This window comes from Crinia signifera, chromosome 1 (assembly GCF_055691185.1).
Source record: "Crinia signifera chromosome 1, ASM5569118v1, whole genome shotgun sequence".
In the NCBI taxonomy this organism is placed as follows: Eukaryota; Metazoa; Chordata; class Amphibia; order Anura; family Myobatrachidae; genus Crinia; species Crinia signifera.
Window position 1 is genome coordinate 165,360,737 of NC_139217.1, and position 22,039 is coordinate 165,382,775.

Sequence of the window (22,039 nt, forward strand, 5' to 3'; positions counted from 1 at the left end):
CTTTGTAAAACCCATACATTGTAACACCTTCATTCCATATGAGAGTAACATCACATGAACTGGCTAGTATTGGTCCTGAACAGCCAGTTCCTTAGGGTGATACGTAACTGTTTAAGGACTGAATACTGCGAAACACAGAGGCAGAAGTTGAAAAAAAACTATTTATAGCAAAGGGTTACTCTTCAGATAAGTTACAAAAAACATACAAAAAATACTGTGAATGTAAGAGGAATGATTTAAATGGTAAAAAAAAACGAAAAAGGACGAAAATGGGTAAAGAAATATTCCATTCATAACCAAATACAATAGCCAGTTTGAACAAGTATAAAATATAATAAAAAAAATTGCAAAGTTCTACTTAAGATCCAGTCCTCAAGACCAAACTGGGCTAGAAACCCAAGTTCATATATAAAAAAAGCCCCCAATATTTAAAGGAGGATTGTAAAAAGCATTGTCAAAAAAACTGAAATCAAGAAAATATTAAATCTAAAGGATTTTTACCATTGCGGCTCTTGTGCAATGTGCCGCAATTGTAAGAGTGACAAAACTAAGAACATAAAGGTCACTTCCACCAAATTTGGGAGAGAATTAAAAATGTTAGAGTTAATTATGTCACACTAAAAAAACGTGTATATGCTACAATGTTCATGAAAGGTGCTTTTGCACCGAAACGGTGCCATCAGACTATATGGGGGTTACATGGATCATCTCCTTATCTTAGCACTCCAGTACCTGCTTCCGGGCAGCAAGATCTGACTAGCAGGTAATAACATCATACACAATTCATCAAAATGAAGCAATGCAATAATCAACACAATTAAAAAAATTACAAATACAAAGTTTAGCAAAAACTGTACAAACAACATATACTGTAGGCACTGAAATCAATCCATTTATAACTAGTATGGCATATTACATATCATATCATCACATATTTAACATATAGTGAGGGACCACTTTTAATTCACTCAGAGAGAATGTCAAGAAATGAACAACCTACCTAGAGTATTTCTCAATGATAAACACTTCTAAATCATAATAAACACTGGAGTCCCAATGTCTAATTAAAACAATGTTGGGCCATCATGTTTAAATGTTATATATCCACCTTGCCTCCCACATCTGTAGTTTCCTTGGCCTATCATGAACAAGAGGGGACAGAGCTCTGGGCATACACTGACTGTGATAAAATTGCATCACTGCCTGAGAGACCACACCCCCTATTCACAAGACTATTGTCCCCTAATATGGGGTGCATTAAGGTGCATGAATATGCCTCTCTTCAAAGTTTGGAGGTATGCTGGCTGGGTTAGGGTTGATTGATGTTACTGTGATCTCTGATTCTTAATGAGGGTTGCTATGATGGAAGAGGGCAGAGTTTTTCTGGATGAGGATTGCTATGGGTCAAGGAGAGTTGTAGAAAGCACTGGGAAATCCAGGAGGAGTTGGCAGAAAGACAGATACAAGAGAAAGGTGGAGGAAGAGAGGTCTTGAAAGGAGAGGCATATTGGTATGTCGCCAGGTTACAGTGGTACCAGAGGTCAAAGGGCATGTTGTGATTTCAAGAAAATACATATTGAGGAAGAAGAGAAGAGGCCAAAAACAGAATAGCATTTAATGGTTGGTGGAGAAGTGATCAAGAGTGAAGTCAGATGAGAAGACCTAAAAGAAGCATTTCATGAGGAAGTAAGACAACCAAGAAAGGACAGAGTTGTTGGAATTCCATAGATAATAATATAATAGCTGCATTATGAATGTCCACAAATATACCACGTCAGCCATAACATTTTACAAGCGGTTAGTAAACCCATGCAATAGGAAAAACAAACCAACAATTTGTTTGAGGTGTAATAAAATGTAAGAAAGTAAACACTGAGGCTAACTGGTGCATTAGAAGCTCTCTAGTATGGAATTTTCAGTTAGAACATAAAAGGGTCATAAGCAATACACAACTGGGTACACACTACACGATGTATGTACCCCGGCGGTATTGTCCACGGCAGGGTGCCAGCATTGGAAAGTGCATACACACCTGCCCATGCCAGCGGGGCGGGCACAATTATGGGGGATTGTAAGGGGGAGTGGGGGCAATGCTCTCAATAAGGAGGACCTTCCTCATATAAATTGTTCAAACGGGGAGATACAATATTTTTGAGATAAAAATGTATGTATCTACTATAATCTTGCTGATGTTAATACCAGAGGCGGGAGGATATTTGGACTCTCCCCTCTCAGCTATTGAGGTAGAAACTGCTATTAAATCTTTTCCAGGTGGTAAGGCACCTGTCCTAGATGGTGTGCCCCTAGAATTATATAAACATCATATGGACTTTTATGTACCAAGGCTGTTAACATTGATTAATGCATTATTCAACTACAGTTCATGCTGGTGGTCCTCATCACTGTATTATTAAAACAGGACCCTAAATGGGTTGAATCATATAGGCTGATTCTCTATTAACACGATATTAAGAGTCTAGCAAATATATTGGCACTTATATTGAATTTGGTCATTTTCCAATTGATAAATGACTATCAAACTGGCTTCATGCCGGGCAAATCCACGGCTACAAATTTGAGACAACTGTTACAGGTCCCTCATGAGGACGCCAGCACCTCCATTATAGTTTCTGTGGAATATATGTTCTTATGGGGGACTATGGGGCAGTTAGGTACTGAGCCTACTACATTTGCTGGGTCAAATTGCTTTACTCATCTCCCACTGTAAGAGTGATGGGTAATGGTTTTGTATCATAGTCCTTCTCTCTTGCCAGGGGCACCAGACAGGGCTGCCTCCTTTCCCCCACCTTTTTTGCCTTGGCCATAGAACATTTGGCCTGCCTTGTCAGAGCAAATATTAATATTATGGGGTACACCATGGACCTAGAACTGACAAAATTGGCTTATATGCTCACAACATTCTCCTTTTTATATGCCAGTATGACAAGTCCATGCCGTATGTATTAAATCAGCGGTTCTCAAACTGTGGGTCCTGACCCCAAACCAGGTCCCGATCTTCTCAGCATGGGGTCGCAACTGCATGTTGCTGACTATCAGACTGATGACTTTCCTAATGTCAGTCAGTGATTCAAGGAGTCTGAAAAATCGGCTGAATTGTCTGTTATTTTGTGCCTCCACAATGCTGCCATGTATGTGCTGTCTGCTGACTACACATGTGAAGTGATGACCTTCTGCAGTAACTTGCTGGGGCCCTGTAATTACTTTTAATGTCTGATGGAGTCCCAGAACAAAATAGTTTGAGGACCCTTGTACTAGATATTATTAATACATTTGGTAGGTACACAGGATTGTTAAGTAACTGGGACAAATAGTGTATCCTGCCCTATAGCGGCGAATCTCCTTCCAATCCTCTCCTACCACATCCACTAAGATAGGTTGAATCATTGAAATACCTAGGTATTTGGGACGCTAATGATCCCTCTTGATATATGGAGTTAAATATCATTCCTTAACTGGATTATTTATGCTCCCACATCAATATATGGGCCTTTTGCCACTGGTTATCCTGCTCAGAGTCAAAGTGTCCCTAATTAAAATTCCAATTGTGCCATACTGGTCTTGAAGTAGGCTGCTGCTTCACTTCCTAAGGTGGGATGGAACCCAGGCTCCCATCTAGATGGCACTAGGGGATTTAGAGAATGTTATGCATGCAACTACGTGAGATATGGGGTAAATGGGAATTGTTCACTATAGGACAGTTATATCAAGAGCCAGTCTTTAAGACATTCCAGCAGTTACGAATGGATTTTCATATGCCTAACATGTATTATTTTAGATATTTGCAGTTGAGGCATGCCTGCTCAGCTCATATCCATTATGCCCATCCATGCCTACAGGACCTCTGAAAAATTATGTTGTCCCTCAGCCCAAGACACTCAATATCCATGATGCTACTTAACTTAGTCAACGAAAATGATTTACCACATCTTAAATCTCAGTGGCAGGCCCTATGTTACAGGACGTTTGGGACGCAGCCTTTGTGGGCCCTCGTGTGCCTACAACTACAGTGCGTTACCAACAAATTCAGCAGTTGTACTTCAGGGTGTACATTACCCATATGAGCCAGATGAGAATTGGAGGTAGAGATGATTCTCGGTGCCCGAAATGTGGTTCGATGACTGGTACCTTCTGGCACCTATTATGGTCCTGTCCTGTTGTTACATTTAGGGATGAGATTATAAAATGATTAGCTTTCACAGGACTTCCTGCGCAGGCCCTTACCCCTCAGGTGTGCATATTGGCCTCTTTTGAAGACGATGTTTAAGATACTGTACTTGCACATGTCCTACCAGGAATGCATGGATCAATCTGGTCAGCGAGGTAGCTGGACACAAGAAATTCACATATATATTTTGTAAGGCGGAGGGAAAATATCATAAAATATGGCAAAGACAGCTAGAATCCCCCTTTTATCGCTCTTCTGGGAATCCTTAAAAGACCTAATATGTGATGCTCCGCACCTTGCAAACTTCACTTCGTCTATAACATTGGGCATGTTATGGTTCGCTTTGTGCTCTATAATATGTTCTACTTGATAGCTCTTGATATTGTCATTTAATAAAACCCTTACAAATAGAGGATGACATTTGGGAATATGCATGTTGTATTATGTCATTTCATTATGGTTTAGTGACATGTGGGCATTATGCATGAATCAAGAGACTAACAACAAGTTTATGGAAATTATGTTATATTTATTATTGTACTCAGGGACATATATTGTACTACTCTTTATAGACAATGCATTCTTCTGTTTAAAAAAAAAAAAATCTGAAGTAGTTCAAATCGCATTGGGTTCAAATCGCACCCTGTGTACAGTGCAAATCGCATAGCACACATTGTATAACTCAAATTGCACCTAGAACTCATCTAACCATGTGTGGGTACCATTAGGGTGGCCATACATGGGTGGAACAAATTTTTTTAAAAAAGAGACAATAATGAAATCACACTAGGGTACAAAGAGTTGTAATTTTCTATCTACATACAATTAGTAGGTACTCTTTACCTAGAAGGGCGCCAGCGATTGAAATCGCGGGCGTCGGGGGTAAAAATCGCGGTCATCGCGGGCATCGCGGGTAAATCGGGATGCCCGCGATGACCGCGATGACCGCGATTTTCCCATAGGGAACAATGTTAAAAAGGCTGATTGACCGCGATTTTACTGTTAAATGCCTCAATGGACCCGATTTGGCCATAGGAATCAATGTTAAATGGGCCACAGAGCCCAAATAGGCACAATTAACCCTTAAATGTCCCCCCCAATTTTTAACGCCACCCCACGATCCACGCCAACCCGAAGCGTGGCGAGCGCAGCGAGCCCGCGAGGGGCGGCGGTACGCGTCCTCCGACCTTTTCATGCCCTACTATCCACTAGGGCGTGGAGTGAGAATAGAATAGTGTGGCGAGCGCAGCGAGCCACCGAGCCCGAAGCGTGGCGAGCGCAGCGAGCCCCGCGAGGGGACGCGGATACCTTCACAGGTAGACGCGTCCCCTCGCGGGCTTCACAGGTGTCGGCGTCGCCACGGACACCTGTGAAGCCCGCGAGGGGACGCGTATAACTGTGAAGGTATCTGCGTCCGCTCGCCACGCTTCGGGCTCGGTGGCTCGCTGCGCTCGCCACACTATTATATTCTCACTCCACGCCCTAGTGGATAGTAGGGCATGAAAAGGTCGGAGGACGCGTACCGCCGCCCCTCGCGGGCTCGCTGCGCTCGCCACGCTTCGGGTTGGCGTGGATCGTGGGGTGGCGTTAAAAATTTGGGGGGACATTTAAGGGTTAATGGGCTCTGTGGCCCATTTAACATTGATTCCTATGGCCAAATCGGGTCCATTGAGCCATTTAACAGTAAAATCGGGTCCATCGCGCCTTTGAACATTGATTCCTATGGTAAATCGGGAGCATCGCGTCGCGGGCATCGCGGGTACATTTATGGTCGGCCGCGACGCGACCGACACGATTTCCATGTTTAACATGGGTTTCAATGGGAAATCGCGGGCATCGCGTCGGTCGCGTCGCGGCCAGACATAAATGTACCCGCGATGACCGCGACGGGCGCCCAACTAAGTAAAGAGTACCAATTAGTATTTAATAAATTATTTATAGTTAGTAATACAGTAAAACCAGGAATATGAATTTACATATGGAAATTGGAAAGATGTCCTGCATTCTCTAGAAATGCGGTTTCATTACCCGGATCATGACAAGCTAGATGTAGGGGGTCAGAGAGGCCAATTCTTCTGGAAACTAGACCCGTTCTGGCTTACCCATATGGGTTCAGGTTCTGAACTAGAATCTGCCTGGTGTGAATGCTTAGAGATTAATACAGGCACAGCTGATGTTACTGTCCTCTGGCATGCATTTAAATCATTTTTACAGGGCACTCTTATCTACAGAGTGGCTGCACTCAAATCCCACTATAAACAATGGGAAGCAGACCTTGAAGCTTCTTGAAGATCCCTCAAACTTCAATATTTGGAAGATGTCTTGAGTTCTCTAAAAATGCCTGGTTAGATGCTCATATACAATTGACGAATTGATTAAATGAGAAGGCTGAATATAAAATGCTATTTTCTAGTCATTCTCAATATGCTGTGGGCAATAGACTAGGCAGTTATGGGCGTGGATCAGTTGGTCACCAGCAAGTTGTTAGGGGTGTGGTATAGGGTTCCGACAGTCGGGATCCCGACAGTCATTAGCCCGACTCAGACAGCATGGTAAGCGCAACAAAGCCCCTTGCGGGGGGGCTCGCTACGCACCTCACCTATTCTATTCTCTCTCTATGGGGGTCGTGGACCCCCACAAGGGAAAATAGCGGGTGGCCGTCGGGCACCCGTCTGTCGGCGTTTTGACAGTCGGGATCCCAACGTCGGGTAAATGACTGTCGGGACCACGTCCGGCACCCAGTTGTTAGACAGTCATTAGGTCGACACCATTAGGTCGATTAGCATTTAGGTGTACATGTGTCTAGGTCAACATGCAGGAAGGTCGACATGAGTCTAGGTCGACATGGGTTAGGTTGACAGGGTCATTAGGTCGACATGGATTAGGTCGACATTAGGTTTTTCACAGTTTTTTTACCTGAATGTCGACACCGTCGACATGGACACAGGTTAAAGTGCACTGCGTCCCCTGGCATGGCTTGCTGTGCTCGCCATGCTTCGGGCTCCGGGCATTGTTACGCTCGGCACACTATTTTTTTCTCCCACCCTGCCCTAGTGGATGGTAGGGCATGAAATACCACCTGTCGGCACATGTTGGCTCAAAAAACAGTGAAAAACACCATGTCGACTTTTTGACTGTCGACCTAACCCATGTCAACCTAATGACCCTGTCGACCTAACCCATGTCGACCTTCCTGCATGTCGACCTAGACACATGTCTACCTAAATGCATGTCGACCTAAAAACTGTCTAACAACTTGCTGTTGACCCAATGACCGTATCCCGCAGTTATTTGACTAGGCTTGCCATTGCTGAAAAGTCTACAAAAACGGTTGTTTAAAAATACCGGGTTCTAATGATGTATCCCTTACTCTGACCCCTGACATGGCTGAGGAATTTCTTAATTATTATAAACACCTCTATGCATCTAAATTGTCCTATGATATTTCTGAGATACAAATGTATTTATCTACTATAGTCTTGCTGATGTTAACACCAGAGGCAGGAGGTTATTTGGAAATAATTTATTTCTTACCTTTTCTTGCTTTTTGTCATTGTAAAGAAAAAGTTTTTTTCCTCTTAGTTCTGTCCAGTACTTCATTTCCTGCAGGTAAAACAGAAATGTTACTATATAACAAGAATGCAGAACTGTATGACATTAAATCATTATTGTCTTGATCAGCAGTGGCTGCAGCGCTGACTATGAAGTGCAGGCAGGATCGCTAAGCACATATATACATACATGTTAGCATGTATGAAATGTACAGTACAGTATGTGCTTTATCGATCCCCTGGGCACCACAGCACTGACAGCATAAGTCATAAGCATAAGCTACTACAAACGGTTAAGTGGCTAGTGTCACAGGAGTGCAGGGGAAGCTTAACAGCATGTAATTGCTAATGCTTATTCCAGCACTGCATATACCCGGGGGATCGATCCAGAACATACAGTATATAACATACACATGTTTTTAACGACCCCCCCTCCCCTGCACTTCATGGTCAGCATTGCAGCCAATGGATTAGATTGAACTAATGGTTTTATAATGCCTGGATACACATATAAAATCAGTATCAATATAAATATATAAATCAACTATCTTGTAATAATTGCACCCTCGGACAGGACTCAGGAGGACCCACGGTCTCTTTCATACTCCGAATGCTCTCAACAGATTACACAAGACCTAGACATCTACAGTACAGTGGTCCAAAAAAGTATTTTTACAGCCACCGATTGTGCGAGTTGACCCACTTAAAAGATGAGAGAGGTCTGTAATTTCCATCATAGGAACACTTCAATTGTAATAGACAGAATGTGGGAAAAATAACAGAAAATCGCATTGCCGTGACACGCGTCGTAATGCCTATTACACATCATAATGCTCATTACATGTTATGCCATACACCGTAATGCCCATAACACGTTATACCAAACACCTAATGCCCAGTACACATTGTGCCTCGCAACAAGATGCCCCTTACACATTATGCCACACATTGTAATGACTATTACATATTATGCCATTCCTTCCCCCTGTGTAAGCCATGTCCCCCCACCCCTGTGTCAGCCATGTCCCCCTCGTCCTTTTTCAGGCATGTCCCCCCTCCCCCTGTGTCAGCCCCATCCCCTTCCCCCTGTGTCAGCTATGTCCCCTTCCCCCTGTGTCAGCCATGTTCCCCTCCCCCTGTGTCAGCCATGTCCCCTCCCCCCTGTGTCAGCCCTGACTCTAATCACCCCTTCTGCACATACCAGTTTAGTCAGGACTGGCAGTGCACACTGCTGTGCTGGCTGCTCTACAGACTCCCTCTGTGTGAGGTGACACTGACAGCCATAAACCTACTTGTATTTCCCGGCCAGCCCAGCACAGTCAGCAGGTAGAGCACAGCCTGCTGAAAAGAGGGGAGCACCTTGGGGGACAGCCATGGACAGACAGCAGCACTGAGGCACAGTGGAGGGAGGAGAGGGGGTCGTGGTGTGCCCGCTCTCCTCCTCGCAACTGGAGGAGGGAGGGGGAAGGGGACATGCTCAGTGTCTATGCTCAGTGCTACTGCAGAAAGTTCTTCTGAGAACTTTCTGCAAAAATCGGCCCACATGGCCATCGGCCCTTCTGGCATTTGCCAGAAATGCCAGATGGCCGGTCTGGCCCTTTTTGGAGATGATGTCATCAGCACTGCAGTGTAAACGGTGCAAATCCCGGATCTGACCTGGCTTGGAACCTTGTTCCAAATACCGGGTCGAATCCGGGATTTGGGTGTAAAAGGGGTATGGATAACCCCCCCTAATAACGAGGACCCTGAAAACCATGAAGGGCACAACAACATCTGTATTTATTAGCTATTCCTCTCATTGTAACTAATTCAAAAAGAAAATCACTGACCTACAGTATCTCACAGGCTGCACCACCTGGAGTTGACTCACGAGCAGGACTTTACACATTGCAATGATCAAACCTTGGATGCAAGTTAGAACCCAAGACCCAATGCTTTAATCAATCACATATTTATTTATTTACAGTTTCTTATATAGCGCAGCTGATTCCATGGCGCTTTACAATAGTAGACAGAGATAAAACAAACTGGGTAACAGACAGACATGGAGTTAGGAGGGCCCTGCTGCAAGCTTACAATCTGTAGGGATATAGGAGGGAAACACAAGGACAGGCTTTGAAGTCCTCTATCAGTTCTGCTATCAAGGAAAGCTCATTACTTTTTATTTTAAGCACATTTGTTATCTTGTTATTCAAATAACGTTTTAAATCAATGACTGGTGTACTGAGGTCATTTTGTTGGGTTACAAAAATCAAATACAGCAGCAAAGTACAAGTAGATATTGAGTTTTATGATACAGACCAATTATTAATAATAAAATACTGTAAGTACAACATATGATACTCTCATTTAAATAAAAGAAGTAGCTGTACAATTAGTGTGTCTATAAGTGAATTTGGGATGCGGTCATTTGGTCTACTGCATTATGGTCGACAGTCATTAGGTCGAATCCATTAGGTCGACATGCTAAAAGGTCGACATGACTCTATGTCGACATGGGAAAAGGACGACATGATTCTAGTTCGAAAGGTCATTAGTTCGACAGGTCATTAGTTCGACAAGGTCATTAGTTCGACATTGTCTATGTCGACATTCACAAGGTCGACATGGAGTTTTTCACTGTTATTTGAGCCAACATGTGCCGACAGGCGGTATTTCATGCCCTACCATCCACTAGGGCGTGGTGGGAGAATAAAATAGTGTGCCGAGCGTAGCGAGGCACCGTGCCCGACGCATTGCGAGCGCAGCGAGCGATGCGAGGGGATGCAGTGCACTTTAAACTGTGTCCATGTCGACTGTGTTGACATTCAGGTAAAAAAACAGTGAAAAACCCCATGTCGACCTTGTGAATGTCGACATAGACAATGTCGAACTAATGACCTTGTCGAACTAATGACCTGTCGAACTAATGACCTTTCGACCTAGAATCATGTCGACCTTTTCCCATGTCGACATAGAGTCATGTCGACCTTTTAGAATGTCGACCTAATGGATTCGACCTAATGACTTTCGACCATAATGCAATAGACCAAATGATCCCAACCCGTGAATTTGGGGATCCCTTTCTAGTTGTCTCAGGCTATACCCTGTAGTCAAGTGTAAGCTACTATAGATTGTCTTTCTTATTGGGAGGGGTAACTGGGCTAAATAACTCTGCCAGGTATCAAAAAAAGAATCAAGGAAAGCCTTTTTTTAATGACTTACCTGATTGTATATGGGGCCTGATTCTGTACCGCTCGCTAAGCAGTGGTCGTTCGCTGCTTAGAAAGCGGTTTAACAATGCTCGCCGCCCAGCCGAATCCCCTGGGTACCATGCGAGGGGATGTATTCGCTAACACATCCCTGCACATGTGGCTGTTAACAGGAGAAATCATTCGATGGTCGCTGACCATCGAAAGATTTCTCCTGCCTTTGGAGATAAAAGTCCATGGGAAATGCCCAGCGTTTTAATAGGGACACCCATAAAATTCTGGGCGTACCCCTGGACCGACCCTGTGTCTGCCCTGACCCTCCCTCTCCGCAGCAAACGGCCCGGCAAAGCCATTTGCTGCCAGGGCTTGCACATGTACGGAAATGCACATGTGCAAACACAAACCCCAATCTTCGATCCGGAATTGGCCCCATGGCTCTTTATAGGTTACATAAGATAAAGTGAGCTCAGGGAGGATGAAAACCTCTTGTTTAAAAATTGTTGAAAATAGCGGCGTACCTGCTTTGACCTGCTTTGACCTGCTTTGTACAGACGGCTGTCGGTCTAATGAGTGGTCTGGTGCACCCCCGGACCACCCCTTACATCTGCCTATGCTCAAAATCAGTCAAAGTGGTCATTATAAGTCATGCTGTACCCCTGATCAGTCTCCTCTTTTATTATGCATCTTATCTTGTCAACTTCCAAAGAACACCAACAAGCTTGTACTCCACATTTCATCTGCAGCAAGGAATCAATTCACACATAACTGGAAACTCCCTGATCCCCTTTCCCAGCAAACAGTGTTAAAAGGGGAGAAGACTTTAATGGCAGATAAGAACAACTTGATCAATCTGTCTGCTCATTTACATAAACACTGTTAAACACTAGGGTTAATTGTTGTGGGGAGACAATTAATATCCCAGTATATTTTCGGATTGTGTCCAGAACCTGATGTACCTGGAGGAAACCCATGTAAACATAGAGATAATATACAAAGTCCACATCAGGCAGTTGTGGGAATTGAACCCAGGTCCTCAGTGCTGTGAGGCAGTAATACAAACTATTACACCATCCATATTGCCTCAGATTTGGTTTGTTACTCCAATGGAATATATAAGTGGGCTCCTCAATAACACAATCAATAAATGTCATGTATGGCACACTATAATGGAATATATGGATAGGCCACATTAATATTTATTTATATTACATACAAATGTAGTGTGCCCTACTGCCATTTTACACAACATAAGTGACAGTGAGTGTTCAGGGCTGGGCACACTTGAGAGTTATATATACCATCAGGCTCACCTGCTGCTAATTGTTACGCTAGACCAGAAGTCTTCAGCCTTTAAGACAGTGTGGTCCACATTAAAAAGGCCTTTTGCAAACTCATAAGGTCATAATGAAGACTTCATTAGAATGTGCCTGTGCACAAAGGCACCCCTATAGCAGTGCTATTAGTCCACTAAGTCTTCACTCTCCATGTATTGCAACCTTCCACCTATAGCAGTGTCATTATCCCCTTGAGCCCCCACTCATATCATCCCACCCCCCAGAACAGTGTCACATTACAAATTTCAAAAAGTCTCCCCTATAGTAGTGTAATTAGCCCCCCGCCCCCCCCCACATAGGTCTCATTCCCATAGCAGTGTAATTAGTCTCCTTCCTCCCAATCCCCAAGCCCCTCGTCCAGCTCTTACCTTTATCCTGTTTGACTGCGCAGGGTCTTGCAGCTCCGCGGGCTGTAACTGTCTTCCTATGCAGCTCAGTGCTCAGCCCCATCAGGCAGAAAGTAAAAGTAACCTCACTTTCTGCCTCTGTGAGGCTGAGTACCAGGACCTGATTAAGGGTTCCAGCCTAGGCTAATATAGAAGTGGCTGCCCCCCCCCCCCCCCCCCGGCACACATACACCTTCCCCATCACCAATTTTTTTTTAACTCAAATTCCATAAAAAATCTGTAACAAGCTTGGGCCTTAGCTCCAATTATATTGCCACTTACCGCCCTTGCATTGCTGGCAACGGTGCCAGTGGCATCAAGCACAGCCTCGGTGATGGAGCCAGATGCGGCTGTCACAGGATCTCCTCTGCCCAGTGTTCCTGCCTCGGTGATTCCAGCAATCCCAGCAGGCACAGCTGCTCCCACAGTTCCTGGGGGAGACCTCACTTGACCCCCAACTCCAGGAGGATCAGGAGGCACTCCCATCCTAATGCAATCTTTTGTGCTGACATAGCCAACCCACCCCCCCAGAACCCAGGGCTCAAGCCTCAAGCCTAATCAGCCTTTGGGTTAATCAGGCCCTGCTGAGCACTAACAGCTGCAGCCTCCTGATTCTCCCCCCTCCTCCTGGATAAAGGGATTTTTGTAAGAACTTACCATTCAAATCCCTTTCTCTGATTCTATCCTGGTGACACTGCTGACCTTGTGATGTAGTAGGGTCCAAAAGGAGCCAGGCACCTATGCTAAACATTTTGAAGATGGCAGGCTCCTTCTTCACTGCATCCCATCATGTCAACTTCCAGAGCACACTAGGATACAACAACTCAGCACAATGCCTGAACATATTATATGCACAATCATTTAACATAACCATTATAACATGACAATACATGAAAACGGTATTACTTACTGAGCATAAGGGAGGGATCGCTGCATCACCAGGATAGAATCAGAGAAAGGATTTGAACGGTAAGTTCTTACAAAAATCCCTTTTTCTTCTTCATCTATCCTGGTGACACAGCTGACCTTGGGACATTAAAGAGCTGGTCCTTTGGGAGGGTACGCTCAGGTTTGCAGTTTTCATCACTGCTCGCCCGAATGATGCGTCCTCCGACGTGAACTCATGGAACCTGTAGAATTTGGTAAAGGTGTAAACAGATGACCAAGTGGCAGCCCTGCATACTTGCTCAGCCATAGCCCCATGGCGTACCGCCCAAGAGGCAGCCACTGACCTGGTGGTATGAGCATTGATCCTGGAAGGCACTGGCCTGCCCACTTTTGAATAGGCAAAAGCAATAACGATCTCAACCAACTAGCAATGGTCTGCTTAGAAGCAGGCCAACCCAATTTGTGTACATTGTACAACACCAAGAGAGAATCCGTTTCCCGGATACCCTTCACTCTGTCCACATAAATGCGCAAAGCGCGCACCATATCCAAATTCTTCAATCTGTTCCTTTTCCTGGTTTCTTCCTCAGGACTAAACACAGGAAAAACAATCTCCTGGTTTAAGTGAAATGAAGAAACAACTTTTGGCAAAAATTTTGGAACTGTTCGAAGCACAGCTCGGTCATCATGAAAAACTAAAAACTGAGACTTACAGGGTAATGCTCCTAACTCTGAAACACACCTAGCTGAGGCGATTGCCAACAAAAAAGTCAATTTCCAAAAAAGAAATTTAAGGTCAGCCGACCTCAACGGTTCAAACTGAGGCTTCTGTAAGACCGACAACACCAAGGACAAATCTCATGGTGCCACTGGCTGCTTATAAGGAGGCTTCAATCTAGTAACCCCTTGCAAAAATGTCTGTACCTCCGGAATCAGAGCCACTTTCTTTTGAAAGTAAATGGACAAGGTCGAAACATGGACCTTTAAAGACTGAAGACTCAGTCCCGATGAAAATCCAACACTCTAGAAACTTTAAACCGGTAAGTATGAACCCTCTGGTGTTCACACCATCTAATGTAGATCTTCCAAACCCTGTGATAGTTATTTGATGACACTGGTTTTCTGGCACTAATGATGTTTGAAATGACCGCCTCTGAAAACCCTTTCTTCCTTAAGATAGCGGACTCAAAAGCCAGGCCGTCAAACTCAGCCGAGCAAGGTCCTGATGATAAAATGGACCTTGACGGAGGAGGTCTGATCGCAGAGGAAGACGCCACGACTGTGTCGACAACCTCCGAATGCTGGAATACCAAGATATCCTTGGCCAATCCGGCACTATCAATATCACGGTGATCCCCTGTGACCGTACCCTCCGTAACACACGGGGAATCATTGGAAACGGGTGGAACACATAAGCCAGTTCGAATTGCCAAGGAATCGTCATAGCATCCACCTCCCAAGCCAGAGGATCCCTGGTCTGCGCACAAAATCTGAGAACCTGGTAATTGTGTCTGGACGCCATCAAATCCATGTCCGGGAGCCCCCAGCGAGCCACAATCTCCTGAAAAACTTGGGGATGCAATGCCCATTCTTCTTCCAGGAGCTTCTTCCTGCTCAGGAAATCCGCCTCCACGTTCCTGACTCCTGGGATGAATACAGCAGATATGGCCGGAACATTGACCTCTGCCCACTGAAAAATTCTTGACACCTCCGTCATTGCCAACTGACTGCGCGTGCCCCCTTGGTGGTTCAAGTCTGCCACAGTCGTGCCACTGTCCGACTGAATGCGAATCGGAAAACCTCTCAGCTTTTCCTTTGCCTGTGTCAGTGTCTGCCACACAGCCCGCAACTCATCGGAAGTACCGATTCCTCTACTGACCACAAGCCTTGCAATCTCAGGTCCAGTACTACTGCTCCCCAGCCCCTGAGACTGGCATCGGTGGTAACCACCAGCCAATCCCACAACTGGAGAGAGCGACCCTATTGGAGGTAGTCCACATACGTCCACCAAAGTAACTCCAATCTCGTTTCCATGGATAAGACTACTTTCTCCGATTTCATGGTCTTCGTGTCTCCCGACAAACAGGCCAGAATGTTCCATTGAAACTGACGCGATTGGAATCTTGCATACTGTAACGCAGTGTTTTTCAACCACTGTGCCGTGGCACACTAGTGTGCCTTGAGCTGTTCTCAAGCGTGCCCCCAGATCTAGAGATGCCCAAACCAGTTTACAGCAATCACCAGTTCAACTGCTAATTATTGGTCTCTACTTTTCATGTAAAGGGCCAATGTATTTTAGTTTGTTACCAGTATGTTTGTTTTTTATATGGGGGCCAATAGATTTTTTTTTTTTCTGTGGGAGCCAATGTGTTTTGCCCTGTGGGGATCTCATGGTGTGCCTTGGCAATTGTGAAATCGTATTTAGTGTGCCACAAGGTAAAAAGGTTGAAAATCACTGCTGTAACGTCTCGAATGTCGCCACCATCTTGCCCAATAATTTCAGGCAATGCCAAACTGACGGGCCCGGTGACCTCAGAATCGACCAAACCAGCTAACAGATGTCCTTGGCTTTTACATCAGGAAGGAATACTGGATGTAAGTGAGTATCCAGAATAACTCCCAGAAAATGTAGTCTCTGAGTGGGTTCCAAATGTGACTTTTGGAGATTTAGGATCCACCCATGTTCCTGTAAAAACTGAATTGCCACTGATAGATTTTGATGCAATTTATCCGCCGACTCTTCCTTGAATAACAGATCGTCCAAATATGGGATGACCACTATTCCCTGAATCCAGAGGGTAGCTGCCATTACCGCCATAATCTTTGTGAACACACGTGGTGCTGTGGCCAGCCCAAAGGGAAGTGCTTGAAACTGCAGGTGCAAATCTCCAATCGCAAAATGCAGTAAGGATTGATGTTCTTCGTGAATAGGAACGTGCAAATATGTGTCCTGAATGTCCATGGATGCCAGATATTCTCCTGGTTCCAGGCCCAGCAACACCATCTTCAGAGAATCCATCCTGAAATGGTCCACCCATAAATGGAGGTTCAGCGACTTAAAATAGGCCATAATGTCCCATCCGGCTTTGGTACCAAGAAAAGAATAGAGTAAAAACCCCTCTTTCTTTCTTCCTGCGGTACCGGGATTACCACTCCCTTTTCCAGAAGAGATCTCACCGCCCCCCAAAAGGGCAGTTCTTAAATGAGGCTCTCTGGGCAACAGAGTAGGCAAAAACCTTCTTTGGGCAACTCCCTTCAGGTTTATACTGTACCTCTGGGACACAACCCTGAGGATCCTGACCTAGCAAGGTCCAGGCATCCGGATACTGCAAAAGGCGACCCCCCCACACAGATTGGGGAGTCACCAACCCGTCATGCTGAGGGCTTCGCCTCCCCCTTTGCCGCCTGCTTCTTAGTAAAGGCTCCGAAGCGGGAAGTCGGAGCTTTTCCCTTTCCTGTAGCAAACCGTCCTCTACTGGACTGGCTCCTTGAAGACGCTCCTCCCCGAAAGGACGGCTTAAAGGTACGAAAAGCAACAAACCTGGATGAATCACGTTTTGCTGCAGGCGTATGAAGAAAAGTACTCTTCCCACCTGTTGCCTGCTTAATAATTTCCTCCAATTCAAATCCAAAAAGAAATTCCCCTTTAAAGGCCAAAGCCTCCAAGGCTTTCTTGGACTCAATATCAGCCTCCCAGGCCTTGAGCCACAACACTCGATGAGCATGTACTGAAATTGCCAATACTGTACCTTAGAAAGCATCTTAACTGTCTCTTCACCAGCTTCGCAGGTATATTCCGCAGCAGCCTTCAATTTCTCTGCCAAAGCCAAGGCCTCTGAATCAGGGAAGAGCATAGGGTTTTAGCCCACACAATCATTGCCTTAGAAACCCAAGGGGAAGCAATTACAGTTCTGAGAGTAAAACCCACCCCTTCAAATTCCACCTTCAAGCACCCTTCCAACTTCTTATCCCCCGGGTCTTTAAATGCGGCACCACCTTGCACCGGTAAAACTGTGGCCTTTGACAGTCTGGCCACTGGCGCATTAACCAAAGGAACCTTCTCCCACAATTTAATATGCTCCTCTGGCATAGGGTATAAACTCTTAGGGAGCAGAATCTTTTTATCGGGCGCCTTTCAAGCCCCTCCTAACAAATCCTGCATTCCCTCATCCGAGGGAAAGGTAACTGCGTCTCTGCACTATCTTTTAAAAAGACCCTGAACAGGAGCTTTATCCTCATCAGATAAATTTAAGGCGTGCTTCACCGCCATAATAAGATCTTCAATACCTGGTACAGAACTGTCCAAATCCTCCTTCTGATCCCAGTACAATTCGGGCCCACACGCTCTTTCCTCCTCAGAGTCCACATTAGGAACAGGTATAGAGGACACCGAATGCCTAGAAGACTCTCCAGGCTCTTGAGACAAGGGTAAGGAACCAGAGGACTGCTGAGAGGGTGACATTAGTCTAGGGGACCTCAGCAAGTCATCCCTCTGTCTATTTAATGTTTGCACTAATGCAGTGACAGACTTGCCTAAGGACGCAGCCCACGCAGGCTCTGGCTGATCCCCCCTCTGAGCCTGTGCTCCCCTGGGTAAAGCCTCACAAACAGGGCAAATATCCCCTTGAGTCATCTGTTCCAGAGTGAAATCAATCCAACAAACTCTGCAGGGACTTAAGAAGGCCATCACTTCCTCCCCCATACCAGCAGAATACACAGTCATGATAAAAAATCACAGTGCACAATGTCAGGCAATAGTACTGAGTTAAAGTATGCCAGAGTACTTATCTGTCTGCCGGTGGACCTTTCCTTCTGGTCAGTGGGGGTAGCGATGCCCAGGATCAGCTTACCCCTCTGTATATGTAGCCTTCAGCTCTGCAGTACTGTGCATTCAAAAGGCGCTAAACAGAGGACTAGGAAGAGACCATTGTCCCTGCTCCAGCGGGTCCGTGGCTCTTTGGTGCCATCTACCCCCTGGGAGCTGCTCCTACCATTGCTGATACCATCCCTAGTGCCTCCCCCTCTGCTGGGGATCACATGGGATTGACCGTGTCCGGGCTCCTGTAATAGGCTGTGCCTTCCGTGAAGGAGTCCAGCCTATAAACTCACTAAAAATGGCGTCTGCCATCCTGGGGGGTCCTTCACCTACGATCCCCCCCCCTGCGGGGAGCCGGACCCAGAGTCCCCCTGAGCCCAGGCAGCCTCTACCGCTGTAGGGCTGAAAGCGCTGTGCAGAGAGTCCAGACTATGGCATATATTTAATGCCGTGGGCGAGCGGTGACTGCGAGCAGGACTTTTTGCTTGTAGTCACCGCTCACCCTGTCAGTATTCAACTGACCCCCCTCATATGCAAATTCCCCCTCGCTCCGTTTTTTGAGCGAGGGGGAATTTGCGTATGTGCCTCCAAAAGCTGCGAGAATCGAGGCTAATTACAGCGAGTTTGCTGCAATAGCCTCGGCTCTCGCAGTTTAGGGGAATCCTCGCAGTTCTGTGACTGCGAGGATTCCCCCGGAACGTTGCATAGTGCGAGCGGCCGGTGCGGGGGTTAAACTGTGAGGATCACTGGTTTTCTGCGATCCTCGCAGTTTAACCCCCTCGCCGGCCGCTCGCACCGGCATTGAATACATGCCAGTGTCTCTCTGCACACAGGACGCTGACAGGACGTGCTTCTGTCAGCTCCTGCTGCACTGTCAGTGTGAGGATTCTCATAGAATTCTCACACTGTCGCCTGCACTAAACTAAGAGTAAAATTAAGAAAAATAAAAAACACCTAGCTAGTCTAATCTTCTGGCTGTTCAGCATAGCACCCACTAGCACTATGTGGGCACCTAAAACGAACTGAGGCATGATGGGATGCAGTGAGGGAGGAGCCTGCCATCTTCAAAATGTTTAGCATAGGTGCCTGGCTCCTATTGGACCCTACTACATCCCAAGGTCAAGCTGCGTCACCAGGATAGATGAAGGAGAAACAATAGTGGAGCTGGCCGAAACTGCTCTCCCCCCAACCCTTTCAGCACAAACATCCGCAACACCTCTTCCCCCAACCTGTACCCCAGTCAGGGGCCATGGAGAACAGCTCAGTGGGCCTCAGTTGGAGACCCCTGATCTAGACAACAATTGTCCTGTGCCCTGTATTGGACTTTCAAAGCCTGCAGTATAATTATTACCCAATACTTAAGTGAATGAATTAAATTGTTCAAAAGTTATACAGCTAAATGGAAGGAGTTACAAAGTATCTATTGTAAAGACTGTTTACCTAAGGTTGCAGATTAGGAAAAGTGTAATAAGCCAGGAGCTTTATATACATTGAAACCCATTCATTATCTCATGAGACAGAGCAGACAGGTTCACTAAAGTGAATTCATTCTACAAAGAGCATCAGTGATTTATATTAAGGTCCAAACACACTGGGCGACTATGCCCAGTGTGTATGGACAGCGATGATCGCATTCCCCCTGCCCGACGCCGACGGAGGGAGAGAGGACGGTGTATGCAAAGCTGTCCTCAAAGCCGCTCATCTGCTGGTATGACCAGCAGATGAGTGGCTTTCCCGGCGATGTTGCAGGAGCACGCAGCACAGTTCACCGCTCATGGCCGGGGCGGGATGCGGTCATTTGGTCTACTGCATTATGGTCGACAGTCATTAGGTCGAATCCATTAGGTCGACATGCTTAAAGGTCGACATGACTCTAGGTCGACATGGGAAAAGGTCGACATGATTCTAGTTCGAAAGGTCATTAGTTCGACAGGTCATTAGTTCGACAAGGTCATTAGTTCGACATTGTCTATGTCGACATTCACAAGGTCGACATGGAGTTTTTCACTGTTTTTTGAGCCAACATGTGCCGACAGGCGGTATTTCATGCCCTACCATCCACTAGGGCGTGGTGGGAGAATAAAATAGTGTGCCGAGCGTAGCGAGGCACCGTGCCCGACGCATAGCGAGCGCAGCGAGCGATGCGAGGGGATGCAGTGCACTTTAAACTGTGTCCATGTCGACTGTGTTCACATTCAGGTAAAAAAACAGTGAAAAACCCCATGTCGACCTTGTGAATGTCGACATAGACAATGTCGAACTAATGACCTTGTCGAACTAATGACCTGTCGAACTAATGACCTTTCGACCTAGAATCATGTCGACCTTTTCCCATGTCGACCTAGAATCATGTCGACCTTTTAGCATGTCGACCTAATGGATTCGACCTAATGACTTTCTACCATAATGCAATAGACCAAATGATCCCAACCCGCCGGGGCATACACACTCAAACCTGCTGTTTTGAGCGACTTTCAGCTCAAAGTCGCCCAGTGTGTATGGGACTGCTTTGACTATAAATATTGTTGCGGAAAAGATAATTTAGGGGGTTATTCTAGTTCTTTCTTTCTGGCAAAATTCTTCTTAGATGGACTAAACCATGTGCACTGCAGGGGGGCAGATGTAACATGTGCAGATAGAATTAGATTTGGGTGAGTTATTTTGTTTCTGTGCAGGGAAAATACTGACTGCTTTATTTTACACTGCAATATAGATCTCACTTTGAAGAAAAACCCCACCCAAATCTAATTCTCTCTGCACAAGTTACATCTGCCCCACCCGCAGTGCACATGGTTTTGTCCATCTAAGAAGGATTTTGTCAGAAAGAATGAACTAGAATAACCCCCTTAGTTATTTTCATTAACCCAGGTAACAGATTACTAGATAGCTCTCATTTATACCAAGTTAAACATGCAGAAACTCTTAAGGGCCCTACACACAGAGAGATTTGTGCCAGAAATACATAATGGTAGATTCAGCATGAGAGATTTAAAATCTCTCACAGAAAGTGTTTAGGTGAATTCAGGGTAATAAAAAAGTATTACAATTTAAATAATGGGTTGGAATAAAGTCTGGGGGAGTGTCTTATTTGTCTATAATAGATAAATAAATTAATAAATAATGTAAAAAAAAAGGGCATGGGGTCCTCCCACAAGCATGAACAGACCGGGCTCTCTGAGCCAGTCCTGGTTTCTGGAATACCAGGAAAAATAATTAAATAAGGTCCCCCTATATTCAAGAAACCAGCACCGGGCTCTTGGATCGGTCCTGGTACCCAAAATACAGGGGAACAAAGTGAGTGGGGGTCCCCAGTATTCTAAGGACCAGCACCAGGCTCTTGAGCCGGCCCTGGTTCCCAAAATAGAGGGACAAAATAAGTAACTAGTCAGTGTTAGCCACCACTGTCCCGGATCCTCTCCTGTGGCTGGCAGATCCGGGACGGGCAGCGGGTGTAGCGCTCCGAGGGAGCCCCGGGACATTGCCAGGCAACACCCCAAGCTTCCGCCCCATCATCTCCTGAAGCCGGGCGGCGGGGTGTTGCTAGGCAACGTCCCCGAACTTCCGCCCGGCAGCGCTCCGAAGTATGGCTGATGTCATCAGCCAGAGGGGCGGCGGTTTTTTAATAAATAGCCGGCGTCTGCTGGGAACAGACGCCAGTTATAGCTTCTTGGACCCTGCCTCAGCTTC

General features: G+C 45.8%; 1 protein-coding gene across 4 annotated transcripts in view; it reads right to left on the bottom strand.

Moving 5' to 3' along the window:
• The window catches only part of STAP1 (signal transducing adaptor family member 1), a 73,813-nt gene that overhangs the window by 36,717 nt on the left and 15,057 nt on the right, over positions 1-22,039 (bottom strand). For all 4 annotated transcript variants that reach the window (XR_014471638.1, XM_083176274.1, XM_083176265.1 and 1 more), the window contains exon 2: positions 7,721-7,789. Coding sequence is in view for 3 of the 4 variants with exons in the window: in XM_083176274.1 (XP_083032400.1) it covers positions 7,721-7,789 (69 nt within the window). In the remaining variant the exon portion in view is untranslated. The remainder of the gene's footprint in view (positions 1-7,720; positions 7,790-22,039) is intronic.